Consider the following 16,476-nt stretch of genomic DNA (forward strand, 5'->3'; position numbering starts at 1 on the left):
GTTTTGTTCACTAAATTTATTTTGAAATCTATGAAGTTTAACAATATTTTAACATTTGTTATGCACGTTTAAATATTAGTCTACATTGAAAGAACTCTATTTAATAAATATAAATTTATGGTATGAAATTTTGTGGGTGGGTGGTCAGTTTTTAATATTGTTTGTTATATAACTTTAGACAATTAGTTCTTTTATTGTAGTTTCTTGCCAATGAAATTATCTTTTACTTTTGCGAGAGAATTTCTATTTTTGGAGGCGGCGTAATAGAGGAAGTGCGCGAAGTATTTGATGCATCTATACTTGCTCGTCGTGCAGCTGCGGCAATATACGACCCGTAGTACCTACTAAGCATGTGTTGATCAACCTGGTTCAGTTCAAGATACGCATCTGAAATGGGAACTGACAGGGTTGATGTTTTCGCAGTAGCCATTGACGATATGAGTGCAGTTTGGGGCGCGACAATGCACTCTTGTATAGGACATTCCTCAAGTGAGCTTGACTCCTCGTGTTGGCTACTACTGCTACCCAAGGACCTGGCTGCGGAGCTGGCAATTGAAAAGTTGTGCTGTTCAAGGTCTTCTGGATCGTGGTCGGGGTCATGATCGGGATCGGCATCAAATGAAGATAGCCTGCCATCGATTAGGTACGAGTTATTGTCCTCAATGGAAAATATTTGCTTCAAAGTGCCCCTTGTTTTTTTCCTGTCTTCCCCATCCGTATAAGAATCAGTATCAGGAATAATGCTATCGTCTACCACGTCGACATTAACTTCTACATCAATATCAGCGTCTATGTCTGCATCTTGCACAGGTTTTTCTAATCCCAACACAACTTCGCGGTGTATTGTTTGCTTGGTAATGACAGTATGATGAGTTTGAGTTGTTGTCCTCGCCGAAGTGGTTGGCGTAACTGACGACTCCTGGTCTTCAGAGACAATATCAACGATTTGGACATCGGGTGCCAGTAGCGAAGCCACGTCAAACTGGCGCTTCCGCGTCTGCGAAAACATATTCGCGATTGTTGTTGTCGTGGTGGAGTTGATATAGGCAAAGTGCTGATGATGGGAATGTGGCTGCTGGAGCTGAGTTGGTTGGATTGTCTGATCTAGGTTATTCGCCTCTTGTCGTTGCATTAACAAGGCTGGATCTGGTGGGGAATAATGCGTCATACCAGGTGCTGAGCTCCTGTTAAAGAATTGGCCGATATAGTGCTGGTGGTATGGATAACCCAGGGCAGATAGTTGCAGAGCAGACTGGGAACTCGGTGGGGGTGGAGTTGTAAGATCCAAAGGCGGCGGGCTGGGCGAGTCAGTGCTGGCGTCATCCACCGATAGACCCATATGCTTTCGGACCTTACGCTGCGCCTTGCGACGTCTAAAATCCCCTTTGCGAAAATCCTCCATGTTGGCTGGATGTATTGCCCAGTAGTGCCCTTTGCCATTTGCACTTCGTCCAGATTTGATAAAGCAATCATTTAGAGAGAGATTGTGCCTGATGGAGTTTCTCCATCCCGGCCCCCGACTTCTAAAGTAAGGATAATTATCCAAAATATATTGATAAATGTCTGAGAGAACCAACTTCATATCAGTTGAGCTCAATATGGCCATGGCAATCAAACCAATATAGCTGTGTTGCGGTTTAGGCTCCTCAGGTTGAAAAATGCGTTGCGTTTGTGGGAAGAGGGAAATTGTTGAAAGAGCGGCCATTCGATTAACTGATGGAAGACTGCCTGAGCCATGGTGTCCGTAGGGGCTTAAATGCAACCAAGGAGCACTAGCTCCACTGCCACCCGTCCCACCATATTGGGGGCAGCGTAGTCGTTCAATATTGAGTGCATAGTTATACAGCTGGAGGCGGTATTGTTCCAAAGTCATCGTCGTTGATTGAGCTTGTGAAGTTCTTGTCGTTCCAAGTGGGTAGATGTTGGGCAAAGACGGCTTGGGAACATTGCTGTCCCTTGAAGACGTTCCCTGATCCTGGTCAGCAGTGGTCGTCTGTAAAGCACATATGTCAGAGTGCGCCATTTCCTACTTAACATTCACACTAAAACGACATTGGTGACACTATCGAAGACCATCCAATTCGACCTGTTTAAAATAAAATAAGTTTATTATATTTACATAGGCAACCATATAAAAAAGAAAATGATACATATATACGAAATCGTCGGCATGGGAGCCTTCGCCGTTTGTGGACGAGACTAAATATTTGCAGCCTATGGATGGAAACTGTTAAGACTTATATAAAAATGAGGAAAAAAAAGTATTTTTCAAAACTGTTGGTGTGGCAGCCTTGGGCAGTTTGTAGTAAAATTTTCGAAACAAACTTGAATCATAGGTCTCTAGAATATGCATGGTGAATCTCAACTTTCTAGTTTCATGTTATTGCGCGTAACTTCATAATTTTTCTGTGATTTAGATGTTGTGAATAAAATAAGAAAACATTTTTTGTTTGTGTTACTTGTTGGCGTTAGAGTGGGCGTGGCAAAAAGTTTTAGGCAAATCGATAAAAATTAACATGACTAAAAAAATATTTAAAAAATCAGCACATTTTTCAATAGTATGGGCAAAGATTCTACTACAATATTCTAGTGTCTTTGGTATTGGCGTGTCCGTTTTGGTCGGTAAGTGGTCGTTAGAGTGGGCTTGGCAAAAAGTTTTTTGGCAAATCGATAGAAATTTACAAAACTAATAAAAAATTTGAAAAAATATTAAAACATTTTTCAAAAGTGACAGTTCTGGTCGGTTTGTGGGCGTTAGAGTGGACGTGGCAGCATGCTTATCAGTTTAACAAACTTGAGTTGCGTCTATGTCTCTAGAATCTAGCTACTACAGTTCTAGCTCTTAGCTTTTTACAGTTCCTGAGATCTCGATGTCCATACGGACGGACAGACGCACAGGGTCAGATCGACACGGCTATTGATCCTGATCATGTTACATACTTTTCAACGAATCTAGTATACCCTTCTACTCTACGAGTAACAGCTGACTCGGCAATTGAAGTAAAGGTACATACAGTCATGGTCAAAATTATTTTCACAAAGTGCATTTTTGTGCATGGGTCACAAACAGTTGCTTGTGCAGCAAGTGGGGGGAGGTGAAATGCAAAAAAACTTTTGCTTTTGCAAATTCAAACCTATGCAGAGTCAGATGAAAGAAGAATTGAAAAAATAACTGTTCCTATGCGCAAGGAAGAGGCAAATGAAGAGATCTTTATCAGTTGTCAGAAGTATTTGCACACGGTTTCGTCGCATCACAATTATTTTCACAACGCAATTTCTTCTTCAGTGATTGGTTTAGAGTGACAAGTGCCGGTTTGTTTGCTTAAATACATTTAAATTATTGAATAAAAATTAGATTTAATCATTTTCCTATTACAGTTATTAAATAAAATGCCCAAAACAAAAGAGTTAACAGTTGAGGCCCGGGCTGGTATTGTTGCTAGGTTTAAAGCCGGTACACCTGCGGCCAAAATAGCTGAAATATATCAAATTTCGCGTAGAACTGTCTACTACTTAATAAAAAAGTTTGATACAGTTGGCACATTAAAAAATAAAAAAAGATCAGGCCGAAAACCTGTGCTGGACCAAAGGCAATGCAGGCAAATACTTGGAGTTGTGGCGAAGAATCCTAGTGCCAGTCCGGTAAAAATTGCCTTAGAATCAAAAAATACAATTGGCAAACAAGTTAGTAGTTCTACAATTCGTCGCAGGCTAAAAGAAGCTGATTTTAAGACATACTTTGTTCGCAAAACGATTGAGATCACACCAACCAACAAAACAAAACGTCTTCGATTTGCGTTGGAATATGTTAAGAAGCCTCTTGACTTTTGGTTTAATATTTTATGGACTGATGAGTCTGCATTTCAGTACCAGGGGTCATACAGCAAGCATTTTATGCATTTGAAAAATAATCAAAAGCATTTGGCAGCCCAGCCAACCAATAGATTTGGTGGGGGCACAGTCATGTTTTGGGGATGTCTTTCCTATTATGGATTCGGAGACTTGGTACCGATAGAAGGTACTTTAAATCAGAACGGATACCTTCTTATCTTAAACAACCATGCTTTTACGTCTGGAAATAGACTTTTTCCAACTACTGAATGGATTCTTCAGCAGGACAATGCTCCATGCCATAAGGGTAGGATACCAACAAAATTTTTAAACGACCTTAATCTGGCGGTTCTTCCGTGGCCCCCCCAAAGCCCAGACCTTAATATCATTGAAAACGTTTGGGCTTTTATTAAAAACCAACGAACTATTGATAAAAATAGAAAACGAGAGGGAGCCATCATTGAAATAGCGGAGATTTGGTCCAAATTGACATTAGAATTTGCACAAACTTTGGTAAGGTCAATACCAAAAAGACTTCAAGCAGTTATTGATGCCAAAGGTGGTGTTACAAAATATTAGTATTGTATTTATATAAAATAAAGAAATTCTTATGTTGAAATTAGATGTTAAGCTGAAATTTACTAAATTAAGTTGAGTGAAAATACTTTTGAAGCGCAATAAACATGTGAAAATACTATTGACAACTTGCATGCATATTTTCTTTTGCTTTAAGCTTTGTACTATGAACCGTTATCTTTCGTATTTCTTTTCGACTACCTTCTGCATAGATCAAGCTAAGCGATAAGAACTATTTCAGGCAAATCGGACAACAACAAGAAGAAATATAACAAAAAGAAGTTGAAGTTTGCAAATATTGTGCGTTGTGAAAATACTTTTGACCACCTCTGTATACACAGTTTTATGTATGTACAGCTGTGTTAATTGAAGCAGTGCTTGGGACCTACGAGTTTAAGATACAAAATCCTTTGATACAGTTCTAATGGGCAGATCCTGGCAACGTTTGGGGTTTTTTGACCATCCATCCTGTAAAACTTGCCAAAGCTGAGCCTTACACGTCGGGGAGTTCTTCTACTCATATTGTTTAATGTCCCCCACAGGTTTTCAATCGGGTTTAAATCGGAAGATGGTGCTGGCCACGGCATTACCTCTATTCTATTTTAGGTGAACCAATTCTTAGCCGATTTGCTTGTGTGTTTCGGATCATTATCCTGTTGGAATGTCAATGTTAAGGGCATATTCCATTCAGAGCATGACAGTAAGACATTACTTAGTATATTTACATATGTATGCGTTTTGGTGTATAATACCATAAATCAAATGTTTTGGACTCATACCATTGTAAAAAAAAAGCCTACACCAGGATTTTAGGTCCACCATGTTTTAAAGTCTTGAGTGGGTGTTTTGGATGGTACTCCGTGTTTGGCGATCGTCGGACATACTGTCGTGAACCAGTTCCACCAAATAGCACTATTTTTGACCCATCAGTCCAAAGGATATTACTCCATTTGGAGACTGGCCAGTTTAGGTAGGTTTTAGCGAAGCTTAACCTTGCCTTAATATGCCTTGGGCTAAGTGGGAACCTTTCGTGAACTCCTCGCACTACAATTTTGATTTAGTAGTCGTCTCCGAATTGTAAAAGAGCTGATTCTCAAGTTCGGCTCAGACTTTTTGACCCTAGAGGATGCAAAAGGATTGACATTGCTGTGACGAACTATGCGTCGATCCTCTATATCTGTGGATGGACGTATGTCACTACGGGTTTTGGGCTTTCATTCATATTTAATGGCATCGGATACCATTTTGGCAGAACATTCACGGGTTTTTTGAATGTCCTTATATGTTTTGCCTTCCTTTTTAAAACTGCCTCCCACATTTTTGAAAAATTGATCGATAGATCTTTCTATAGATTCATTAGTCGTGTAAATTTCTATAGATTTGCCAAAAACGTTTTTGAAGCCGCCGAACCGTTCACTCCCACAATATGGAACAATTTTTAAATTTTTTCTCATTTTACTTCCCAATATCTATCGATATCCCAGAAAAATTATGAAATTTCGAGTTTGCATTCACACTAGCTGAGTAACGGGTATCTGATAGTCGAGGAACTCGACTATAGCACTCTCTCTTGTTGTATTTTGGTTTGATTATGATGTGACTTGGTTGATCAGTTCCTCAGCTAATGCAAGAGGGTCTTATTACGACCATCTGTTTACCTTGCTGTGAGGTTCTGTAAAGTTTTTAATCATATGTTAATGTTATATTATAATGTTATAAAGAGGTGTTCAAAAGTATTTACACAAAAAAAGTATTTAAATACTTTTGACCACCTCTGTATGTTACTCCTCCACTACAGCCACTTTTGCTTTGGATGATCTTATCCAATGAAATGTTAAATTCAATTTGAACGGATCGTATTTAGAAATCAAAATTATAAAACGCGGTCCACAAAATAGTAACAAAATAAATATTAAAAATTTGTTTGAACTAGCAAAAATTTAAGAGGTTGACACGATCTTCCTGTGGGGCTGATTATCTGATATTGTCGTCCGATTTGAGTAGTCATACCAAAGTTGAAGATGGCCATTAGTTTCTGTAAATCGATGCCAACACCAAGCGGGTGGCCATTGCAATTGAAAGTCCTTTGCAGGGCCAAACATGTCAGGAAAATCGCGGTAAACATAATAAAATTGATGCCTGTTCGCCAGTAGAATGGGAATATTGCACAATTTGGCCGATTTGATAAAGATTAAAAAGGATAAGATGACGATTCTAGTGCTGCGACTGGACAACAGCGGAAAGTCCTCGATAATCAATCATTTCAAAAAGTCCAGCGACCAGAGATCCATTGTGCAGGGCACGGTTGGTTTAATGGTCAAACAGTTTTCCATTAAGTGGCTGTGGAATTATCTTCGCATCAACTCTGTCTGTATTTTCCTTTGGAGCATTTTTCGGCCGTTTAAAGTATAAACATATATATTCATATTCTTGATTAGTCACTCGATCGAGCCATGTCCGTCCGTCAATCCGCCTGTTCTTGCAATTAAGTATACAGCTGTGCAAGTTAGTTCTAAAACAATTTTGTCGTCATCGCATTACTGGCCACAAATTAAAGGCTTGGTAACGCCTTTTTGGCACTATTTTTATTTCTATAGGTAAGTACATACACTTGTGAAAAATACTTGTTTTTTAATTTTATCGGGAGGAACTGGACTATTTTAATTTCGTTTTTAAGAATCTGTCGGTAAATACTCAGCTTGCCAGTGGTTCATTTAACGTAAACTCTTCTTTAATTCTTCAATTCTTTGATTAAAACAAGGTGATTATAGTAAATTACTCCGGGATAGATGACACTTTTTATTATATAATGGATATTTATAAATAGTATATGTATAAAAATAAATATTTGTTTTTTAGTGCTCCTGTATTTTATAACATATTTACCGTCTAAACTTACGATTTATCTGCATATAATTGTATAATTAAAGCATGACTCCAATAATTACTTCCGACAAAAACTGCTTAACACTGTCAATAAATGGGAAACTATAACTATTCATAAAAACACGATTATAGCACAAATATAAATACGAATATACACTGGCTTTAATGTGACTTTCTTTAAAGTTTCATCAATCGAGATTTTTGTGAAAAACAGGAACGTGCGGTCGACGCGGTGCTCAAACTATGTCTGAGTCGGGCGAAAATGGCTGAGGGCTTGCCCATTAGGGTGCAAGTAGCACGAACGCGGTTTAGGCCACGCCCTGTCTTACCCAGCGCTTTCCATTGGTCGAAAACATCACGGGCTCTCAGGGTGACATTCAAATATTCGATGCTGTGTGGCCTGTCCTCTTCAGGCCATTGATGGTATTAGCGCTGTCTCTGTTGGGCCTCTTAAAAGTTAAAAGGGGCTCGACCAATTACACCTACACCCATCTTGTTTTAGCACTTGATCCGATATATGAAAATCGCAGAGTGGACTTTTACTCTTTTTGTAGAACGCGCGGTGTATACATACATCTCCAAAATACATAATAGAAAGTTTATTTAATGTTTGTTTATATATTTGGATATAAAGTATACCGAATCTGCATCGTGTGTAATCTATAAGAGCACCATAAGATTGCTCATTTACAGATTTATATTTTATAATAGAACTAAAATAAATATAGTGCAAATGCAGAACCCGTTTTCCATAAATTTTTACGACATCTTAACATGGATTTATATCAGTTCTTAAAGTGCTCTATAAAAACAAAAAAAAAGAATAGCGCTAGAATACCCAGCTTAGCTAGTCGATTTATATATGTAGACGGTGTAAAATTGTCAATTCCTCTTTTGTCGGCAAGGCAACAACTCTTTTGTAATAGTATTATTAAACGCCTGTAGTCCTTTTTATACCCACTACTCGTTGGGAAAAAGGATAAACTAGATTAGTTGACATGTATGTAACAGACAGAAGTAAGTGTTTCTGACCATGTTTATATCTTCTGGATCAGGATAGCCAAGTTGATCGGGCCAAAGACACTAGAATAATAATAATATAACTTTAAAAGAGAAAAGGTAGATAAAGAATACAGATTCTTTAGACAAAGACGCATCGCAAGTTTGTTGATCCATGTTGTTGCTTATCTGAAAACCGCCCAAAACTGCCACGCCCACATTTTTGAAAAAATGTTCGATATTTTCTTATATTTTTCTTAGTTATCCTAATTTCTATCGATTTTCAAAATTATTTTTTCCACGCCCAGTCCAACGCCCACAAACCGCCCAAAACTGCTTATTTGCTTTTATTGTTTGTCATGCCAATTCCTTTCGGTATACCAAAAATACTATGGTCACGCCTAAAACAGTCACGCCCACACTTTTAAAAATTGTTAAATTTTTTCTCATTTTATTCCTCAATATCTCAGAAAATTAATTATAATTAGAAAATTAAAATTGTATACCGATTTTCCTTTATTTATATTACTATTTCCCGGATCCACTATTAAATAAATTATTTAAAAATAAGCTATAGTTTATCATTAGGCAACCCCAAAATTTTTCGTTAAAAAACTTATATTATACGATTTTTACATACAGAACTCTTATAACCTTTTCATTGTTGGCAAGTGCAATAAACTTGGGTTCAACGTAGGAAAGCATTAAACCGAAGCATTTGACAACAAATTTGAATTAAATTAAGAAAGGAAGCTGGAATAAAACTAGGTAAGACGTACCACAATTTTTATATAGTCTAACGCGTTTATTTTTATATTTATATTTATAATTTTCGAATTTTATTGTTTTGTAAACGTTAAACACATTCGCGGAAAAGACCAGTAACTCCAGAAACGTACATATATACTTGTACTGGGTTTTAAAGATAGTTTTGTTGCAAATCTACCTAACTCTGGTTGATGCGCTGTAAGCCTGTATGCTCATTGTTAAAATCCTAATCTTGTCGACTCCTAGTAACCTTGCCACCTTTCTGGGATTGCTGGTCGCACAACCACTTTAAAGGTTGCCAGCAATATGATTAAGATTTGCCAAATAATCCCTCTTTGTCATTCAACACTTACATATCATCTTTCGAAGTCTGTCAGAACCCATAAGTAAACAATTTGGCCGTATCATTGTTATTATTTGTATTCGACACTCTTTTTCTGAAATCGGGAAGATTTCAATGGCATCTATTATGAGACTGACTATAGTTTCTTAGAATACCAGCCTAATGGAAACCACTTAACATTGTTCTTTGGTAAACGGTAGTCTAAACAGCTGATATTAATTCCTTATAAAGGACGTTATTTCGTTTAGAAATTTTAGAACTAATCATAAATAACGCTATAGTCGAGTTTCTTGACTATCAGATACCCGTTTGTGGACGTTATTAAGGGCGTAGCAACACCAGAACACAAAATTTCTATGCATCTGTCTTTGGAATCTGCATGTTTCAACTTTCTATATTTTTAAATTCCTGCCTCGCTAGCCGCTTATACGGACAGACCAAAGACATAAGAATAAAATATTCTAGTGTCTTTGCACAGACATACGGACATGGCCACGTCGACTCCGACCATTAATCCTGATTTGGAATATACATACTATATAAATTCGGAAACGCTTTCTGTTTACTATTGTTGTAATTATTTTCAAATATATTATTAATGATTTAACTTGCCGAAACTAGCTTCTATTTTGTTTATTATTAATTGCGCAATTTTATTCTATATTCAGAAGAATTAGAACAATTTATGAACCAAAACAACAGATATACATTTTTTTGGATAATTTTAAATATGATATTGCCGTTCTGACTTTTAAACTACATTCAATAGTAAGATGAATTTTGTGAACAGTAATGCAAATACATAGGTGAGATACTAGTGTGTACTATACTATATTCAGCTGTTATACTGTTAAAATATGATACATGTAGTATGCACTATTAATTAATGGAGTTGATTTTTACAAGCCCAAAAGTACTCAACACGCTTTCAATAACAACGGCTTTTATGTTATAAGTATAGTTTCTTTACTTATATCAAAAAAATTTTTGTTGATATAAAATTGTAATTTTAATTTTATTTTATTAAAAAATGTACATAATTGAACAATTAAGATTTCCATAGTTTCCAAAATTTGTAATCAATCATTATAAATCTTCATTTTGTAATGTCGATGGAAATATTGGTTGTATGAAAAAAAAATATAAGAGACAATGAAAACATTGCAAAATTTAATTTTGTTCTTTTGATTGAAAGATTTTTAAAAAAAAACTTATATTTATACCCGTTACTCGTAGAGTAAAACGGTATGTAACAGACAGAAGGAAGCGTTTCCGACCATATAAAGTATATACAGCTGTGTTCATAAAAATAGCAGTGCGAGGGAAACAAAGTAATACAAAGGTTTTTTTCCTTCTCCCTTTTCGGAGTCGACTTTTAATTCCACTTATTTTTGTTAAATAGAATGTGTAGATAGGGAAAAAAGAAAATCCCGTTAGTTTTTCATGTTATCCTTTGTTTTATTTAGATTCTTGAGCAAATTCACAACTTTTAGGCTGTTCATAAGAATAGCAGTGTCTGGTTTTGACCAACGTAAAATCCCGAAATTATCAATATTTGTGTTTGGTTTAGTCAATTCGTATATTTAAATTCGTATATTTAAATTAAAAAAAAAAATTATATTTTAGTGGGTTAGCACTGCTCCCAGGAGAAAAGAAAGTTAATTCTTAAGCTAAGAAAGAACGGAAAAACATATAAGGATATTCAAAAAATCCTTGAATGTTCTGCCAAAATGAAATGAATGAATGCCCGAAAATTGAGGTACCATACGTAAAACCACAGATATAGAGGGTAGATGCATTTTTTTTTTCAGCAAAGTCTATCATTTTGCATCCTTTAGAGGCGTAAAGTCTGAGCTGAACTTGGTAATCAGCGATGTTACTATTCGGAGACGTCAGTAGTCGTCAAAATTTCAGTGCGAGGAGTCCATGAAAGGTTCCCCTACTTAGCCCAAGGCATATTAAGGTAAGCTTAAGCTTCGCTAAAACCTACCTAAACTGGCCAGTCTCCAAATGGCGTAATGTCCTTTGGACTGATGGGACAAAAATAGTGTTATTTGGTGGAACAGGTTCACTACAGTATATCTGACGACCTCCACACACGGAGTACCACCCAAAACACCCAGTGAAGAGTTTCAATCACTGTGGACCTAAAATCCTGGTATGGGCTTGGTTTTTACAATGGTATGAGTCCATAACATATGATTTATAATATTATAGACCAAAACTGTAAAAATGTAAATATACTTAGTGATGTCTTACTGTCATATTCTAAGCCATCTTCCGATTTAAACCCGATTGAAAACCTGTGGGGGACATTAAACAATATGTGTCGAAGAAGTCCCCGACGTCTAAGGCTCAGATTTGCCAAGTTGTGCAGGATACATGGGCAAAAATTCCTCCCAAACGTTGCCAGGACCTGGTGGACTCCATGCCGCGTGGGTGTAAGGCTGTGCTGGCTAACAAAGGCTATCCAACCAAGTATTAGACCCTAATTAACGTAGTAAAAAGAATTTTGTTACTATTTTTTCATAGCACTGCTATTTCATTGAACACCAGAATTTCTGCCTATTATGTTGTTTTATATTTTCTATATTTTCGAAACTATTGAAGAAATAAAAGTGAAACATTTGTTGAATTGTTTGAAATTAAATACCTAATGATATTATAAAATTATAAAAAAATGTCCGATGATATATAAAAATATATATATATATATAAATATATATATAAATATATATATAAAACATATACGTTGTTTTGCCATATAAATAAAATTCAAGAAATTTCCAGTGAAGGCAAACTATTACAATACATATATATATATATATTACTACATGTTTATGTTTTTAAAATATGATATGATGATGATATATAAAAATATATATATATATATAAATATATATATAAATATATATATAAAACATATACGTTGTTTTGCCATATAAATAAAATTCAAGAAATTTCCAGTGAAGGCAAACTATTACAATACATATATATATATATATTACTACATGTTTATGTTTTTATATTTTTTTAAATAGACAAAATTTTACTTTCCCATCTTCGATTAGGAGTTCAGGACTTAAGAACGAATTGTGTTCAGAGCATCATTGTAAATCAAGATGAATCGCTATCAGGTACCCGTTACTTAATTAACAAATTTAACAAGAGACAACGCGAGAGCCGAGGGGCTGTTAGAGAAAAATAAGATAGTCAAGTTTCCCGACTATCTGATACCCATTTCTCAGATAATGTAAGTGGGAACGAGAAATTTCCACCTTTTCTGAATTACCGGCTTTGGAAAATAATTATAAAATTGTAACTACACTTTGTAGTAACCAAATCATCCTACGGGTAACGGGTATAAAAATGCGAAAATTAAAGATATTTAAGGAGCAGTGCGAGTGCGGCTTTTATTGTTTCCATGATCTTTATATGGGCCTATCAACAATTCGATTTAAACAATTACCATTTAGTCATTAGCGAATATTTTAATTTGGGCGCATGTTTTGATTTGAATTACTAGAATCTTCACGTCGATTTAACCGTATTGTAATCATAGCTACCAGTACATACATATATAAATATGTAGGTTTTTTTATTTGATTTTACATAGTTGCACTAAATGCCATGTTGGCAAGTATAATATATTTCTTATCAAAAATATAACTTCAATTGTTTTATTCTTATTTCTTTCTTTCTTATTCTTATGTCTTTGGTTATGTTATCGACTTACATACTGGCGCTAAAGATAAGATCTGGACTTTTATATACTGAATGCTATAGTAACAGTTAAACATTTACAAAAAATCCTTATATCCGTTTTTTTTTTAATAAATCAAGACGAGGGCTTTGTTAGAAAACAATTAATGGAAAAGTAATCCCTGGAATACATACTGAGTTGTATATGTTATTAAAATTTATTTCTGAATCAGGTGTTAAATGATGTTTTCGTATATTTACCTATCTACTAAACTCATTGATGGTAATTCGACATTTCCTAGTCAAGTATTATACCGTAATGCGTGCAAATTGTTTGATAATCAGTAGTCCCGAAGGAGTTAACGTATTAGGTCTAATCCAACAAGAGAATATGCATATACATACATATATAAAACCGTGACAGCAAACGAAATCAGAAACAGGGGTAGTTACCTACACTCGCAAAAAAAATTTTACCTAGTGCGTTGCGTACATTGAAGGGAGTAAGTTATAAAAATGTAATTTTTGGTAGATTATAATATAATTCCGCATTTAATTTAATTGTGAAATAACTAAGATATGTTTTATTTATTACATTACATTACGTACATTTCGAGTATATTCCAAAACAGCTGAACAATTCACAATAACTTATACTGTTTATTATGTTAAATAATAATAAAATTAACAATAATAATAATAATTAAACTTATAATAATATTAATTCTTATAATAATGATCATAATAAAAATAATAATAATAACAATAAAAAGAATAATAATAATAATAATAATACAACGATTTATATAGTATAAAATATATACTATAATAGTATATAGCTATAATACTATTTAAGAACTCGTTGAATGGGTATTTTTATGCGTTTATCGTTCTTTAACTGTTTTCAGTAAAAGCAATGTAATAAATAAGAGTTTCGACCCAATGACTAATGTAAAATAAGTATGTGACATAATAAGCATTTGAATTAAAATATAGATTGCCTCCGAGAGCTTCATACCAATATTAAAAGTGGCCAAAAAAAACCTCGCACTTTCAAAAACTAGTACATTTTTATGAGTGCATTTTTCTTGCTTATTTCCTATTAGCTGAAAGGCAAGAACAAGATTGGCACTGCTCGCCGACGGGAAATCGTTAAACGGTTTTTAAACAACTAGAGAACCAGGTCTGGGACAAGGACAAAGGCCAGCTAATCCCAAGACGCACGCACAGCAGGAAGCAACCACAAAAATGTGTAATTTTAACAGTAACGGAGCAACAGCGACATCAGTCATGCAAGGATAACACCAACAATAAGGCGTATCAGAGATGTGAAGAAGAGGAACAGGACACTAATGAAATAAATGAAACGGCGCTGCTGAATATAATTGAGGATGGGTCAGGGCGACTTTAAATGTGGACAAGTGATGTAGGCAGTGGGTGGTGGCTGCTGACTGATGGCTGGTGACTACCAAAACAATTATTCTTATCTAGGGTATTTGGCTGCCATTGGAGCTGAGCAAGATCTTCCGAAGCCAGTGTATAAGTACTCTGAGCTTACAATCCGTTTACAACCAATAAACTCCATTGGGAAATGGAAGCCATGAAACTTGGTGGGCAATATGAGCATCCCCCATTACATTGATGTATATGACTCGTGCATTGGCATACTCACGGATAATTTAGGGTCCCAAGTCCCTAACTCCCCTCGTGTAAAACTAATTCTGATTCCAAAAAAAGGAGAAGAGAAAAACGCCTATAAATTCTCTACTTCCAAGCTCCAGGTTTTTCTCAATTTCACTTTTTTATGGAACTGTAATAAGTGAGAGTTTCCAACTCTATATTTTTGATAGTATATCCTATTACTCTACGAAGAACGGGTATAAATATATATACATATCTTTAAATTTATACAGTTCGGAATGTGGCTTTGTACTTTGTTTTACTGTTTTTACGTGTTATTTTGCGTCATGACGTCGGAGCGTGAATTTTTACGGAAAAAAGACTACTTTTTAAGATAGATATATATTTCAATTAAATAACCGACACAAAGATGGTATTCTTGCATTCTAGAATTTTTATTATTTTTGGTGGGTATGTCCCCAGTATCAATTTCAAAAATTTTAAATTTTACACTTCAAAGCTATTCTTCTAAACCTTTCGATTGCTGTATATTTCTTCATTTGATCGTGTATATAAAGCTTCTGATGCTCTTCGACGCTACCATACTAGCATACTACCATAATATACCTTTTATTCCTCTAATCTTTTTTTTAACTTTTATTTAATGCGAATGGCCATATAAACAAAATATAAAACTTTTTTTAAGATAAATGAAATACCAAAGGCGGAGGCGCGATTTCATCGTTTGGAAAAAGACTGCTCTAATTGAGTTATATGAGCTTCAAATTTGTGTTGTAATTCGTCGGTTGCGACAGATGTTGGAACTTCACAATTGAAACCAGATACCTGTTTATTATCTGATAAAACTGGTTACGCTCGTAAATTGGGGGTGCGTAGAATTTTATTCATGGTGGTGCTTCTTGATATGCCTATTTGACGGCCCTAATTTTCGCACTTGAGAGCAAACACTTTATTATTTAATTAATAGAAGTTATAAGGAGAAATACAAATGTTTGAATTATGGTACATCGGCTTTTCGGCAATATTTGATTTCGAATATAATTTGGTTAACCTGTATCATATTATAAATGTACATATCTGCCGAAGGAAGAGTTGGAAAATGACAAACTAATTAACACATATGATTATCGGAATACATTATTACTCGTAGAATAACGGTCATACTTTGATTTTGCACTATGTTACTATTTAAATGATACATAGGATTCAAATTAAAGCATACAAATAAATATAAAATTCCAGCTGTCTTGTTGTCCTTCGGTGTTAGGTCAACTTTCTTTATAGTTGAGTTGGAGTATGGGTCTACATTTTCGACTAGCCTTATAGTAGTAGTATAGTATAATATATTTTATATAATAATATATATAATATATATTAGTATATATACTTAAATGTATTACGAAAAATGTATCTTAAATGATGTTGCGAGTAGTAGGTGTTGTTACTTGTAAAATGAATTCATTGCCTGGAATTACCTGGATTAATGAATTAATACTTATCTAATAAATAAAATACTTATCTTTTTCTTAAACAATAGCACTCAATTAAAATCGCGTCTAAACCCCACAAAAATCTAGTCGCAACTCATTCGCGAATCAGGGATTGCGCTTTTTAGACACGGAATCTGTTAATCAATTTCTTTCTTGTATTGTTCTTTCCCTATTCCTCGTCCCCGTCCCTTTTACCAACATACATATTTTGTCTTTGCAGGTTGCGATGCGTATCACAAA

At 35.0% G+C, this 16,476-nt stretch overlaps 1 protein-coding gene, 1 long non-coding RNA gene and 1 pseudogene across 2 annotated transcripts, besides 10 other annotated features; 2 read left to right on the forward strand and 1 right to left on the reverse strand.

Annotated features, from left to right (window-relative positions):
• Window positions 1-7,544, reverse strand: fd102C (forkhead domain 102C). Its single transcript, NM_143694.3, has 2 exons — window positions 7,307-7,544; window positions 1-2,086 (listed from the first exon to the last, which is right to left on the reverse strand). The coding sequence occupies exon 2, from the start codon at window positions 2,021-2,023 to the stop codon at window positions 224-226; it is 1,800 nt and encodes a 599-aa protein (NP_651951.1). The 5' UTR covers window positions 2,024-2,086; window positions 7,307-7,544; the 3' UTR covers window positions 1-223.
• Window positions 2,476-2,566: a mobile genetic element.
• Window positions 2,641-2,930: a mobile genetic element.
• Window positions 3,013-4,740: a mobile genetic element.
• Window positions 4,757-5,710: a mobile genetic element.
• Window positions 5,851-5,983: a mobile genetic element.
• Window positions 6,289-6,988, forward strand: CR33797 (annotated as a pseudogene).
• A 732-nt stretch (window positions 7,545-8,276) lies between the features above and the next one.
• Window positions 8,277-8,627: a mobile genetic element.
• Window positions 8,628-9,674: 1,047 nt separating this feature from the next.
• Window positions 9,675-9,963: a mobile genetic element.
• Window positions 9,964-10,621: 658 nt separating this feature from the next.
• Window positions 10,622-10,690: a mobile genetic element.
• Window positions 10,691-12,089: a mobile genetic element.
• Window positions 12,090-12,612: 523 nt separating this feature from the next.
• Window positions 12,613-12,689: a mobile genetic element.
• Window positions 12,690-14,188: 1,499 nt separating this feature from the next.
• On the forward strand, window positions 14,189-14,639 carry lncRNA:CR45123 (long non-coding RNA:CR45123). The gene has a single exon (NR_123749.1). It is a non-coding gene; the product is annotated as a long non-coding RNA:CR45123 (long non-coding RNA).
• Window positions 14,640-16,476: the final 1,837 nt, after the last annotated feature.

This window comes from Drosophila melanogaster, chromosome 4 (genome assembly GCF_000001215.4).
Source record: "Drosophila melanogaster chromosome 4".
NCBI lineage: Eukaryota > Metazoa > Arthropoda > Insecta > Diptera > Drosophilidae > Drosophila > Drosophila melanogaster.

What these genes read in the sequence shown, in the direction of transcription:
- fd102C (NM_143694.3), bottom strand. Translation starts at nt 2,023, where the DNA reads ATGGCGCACTCTGACATATGTGCTTTACAGACGACCACTGCTGACCAG.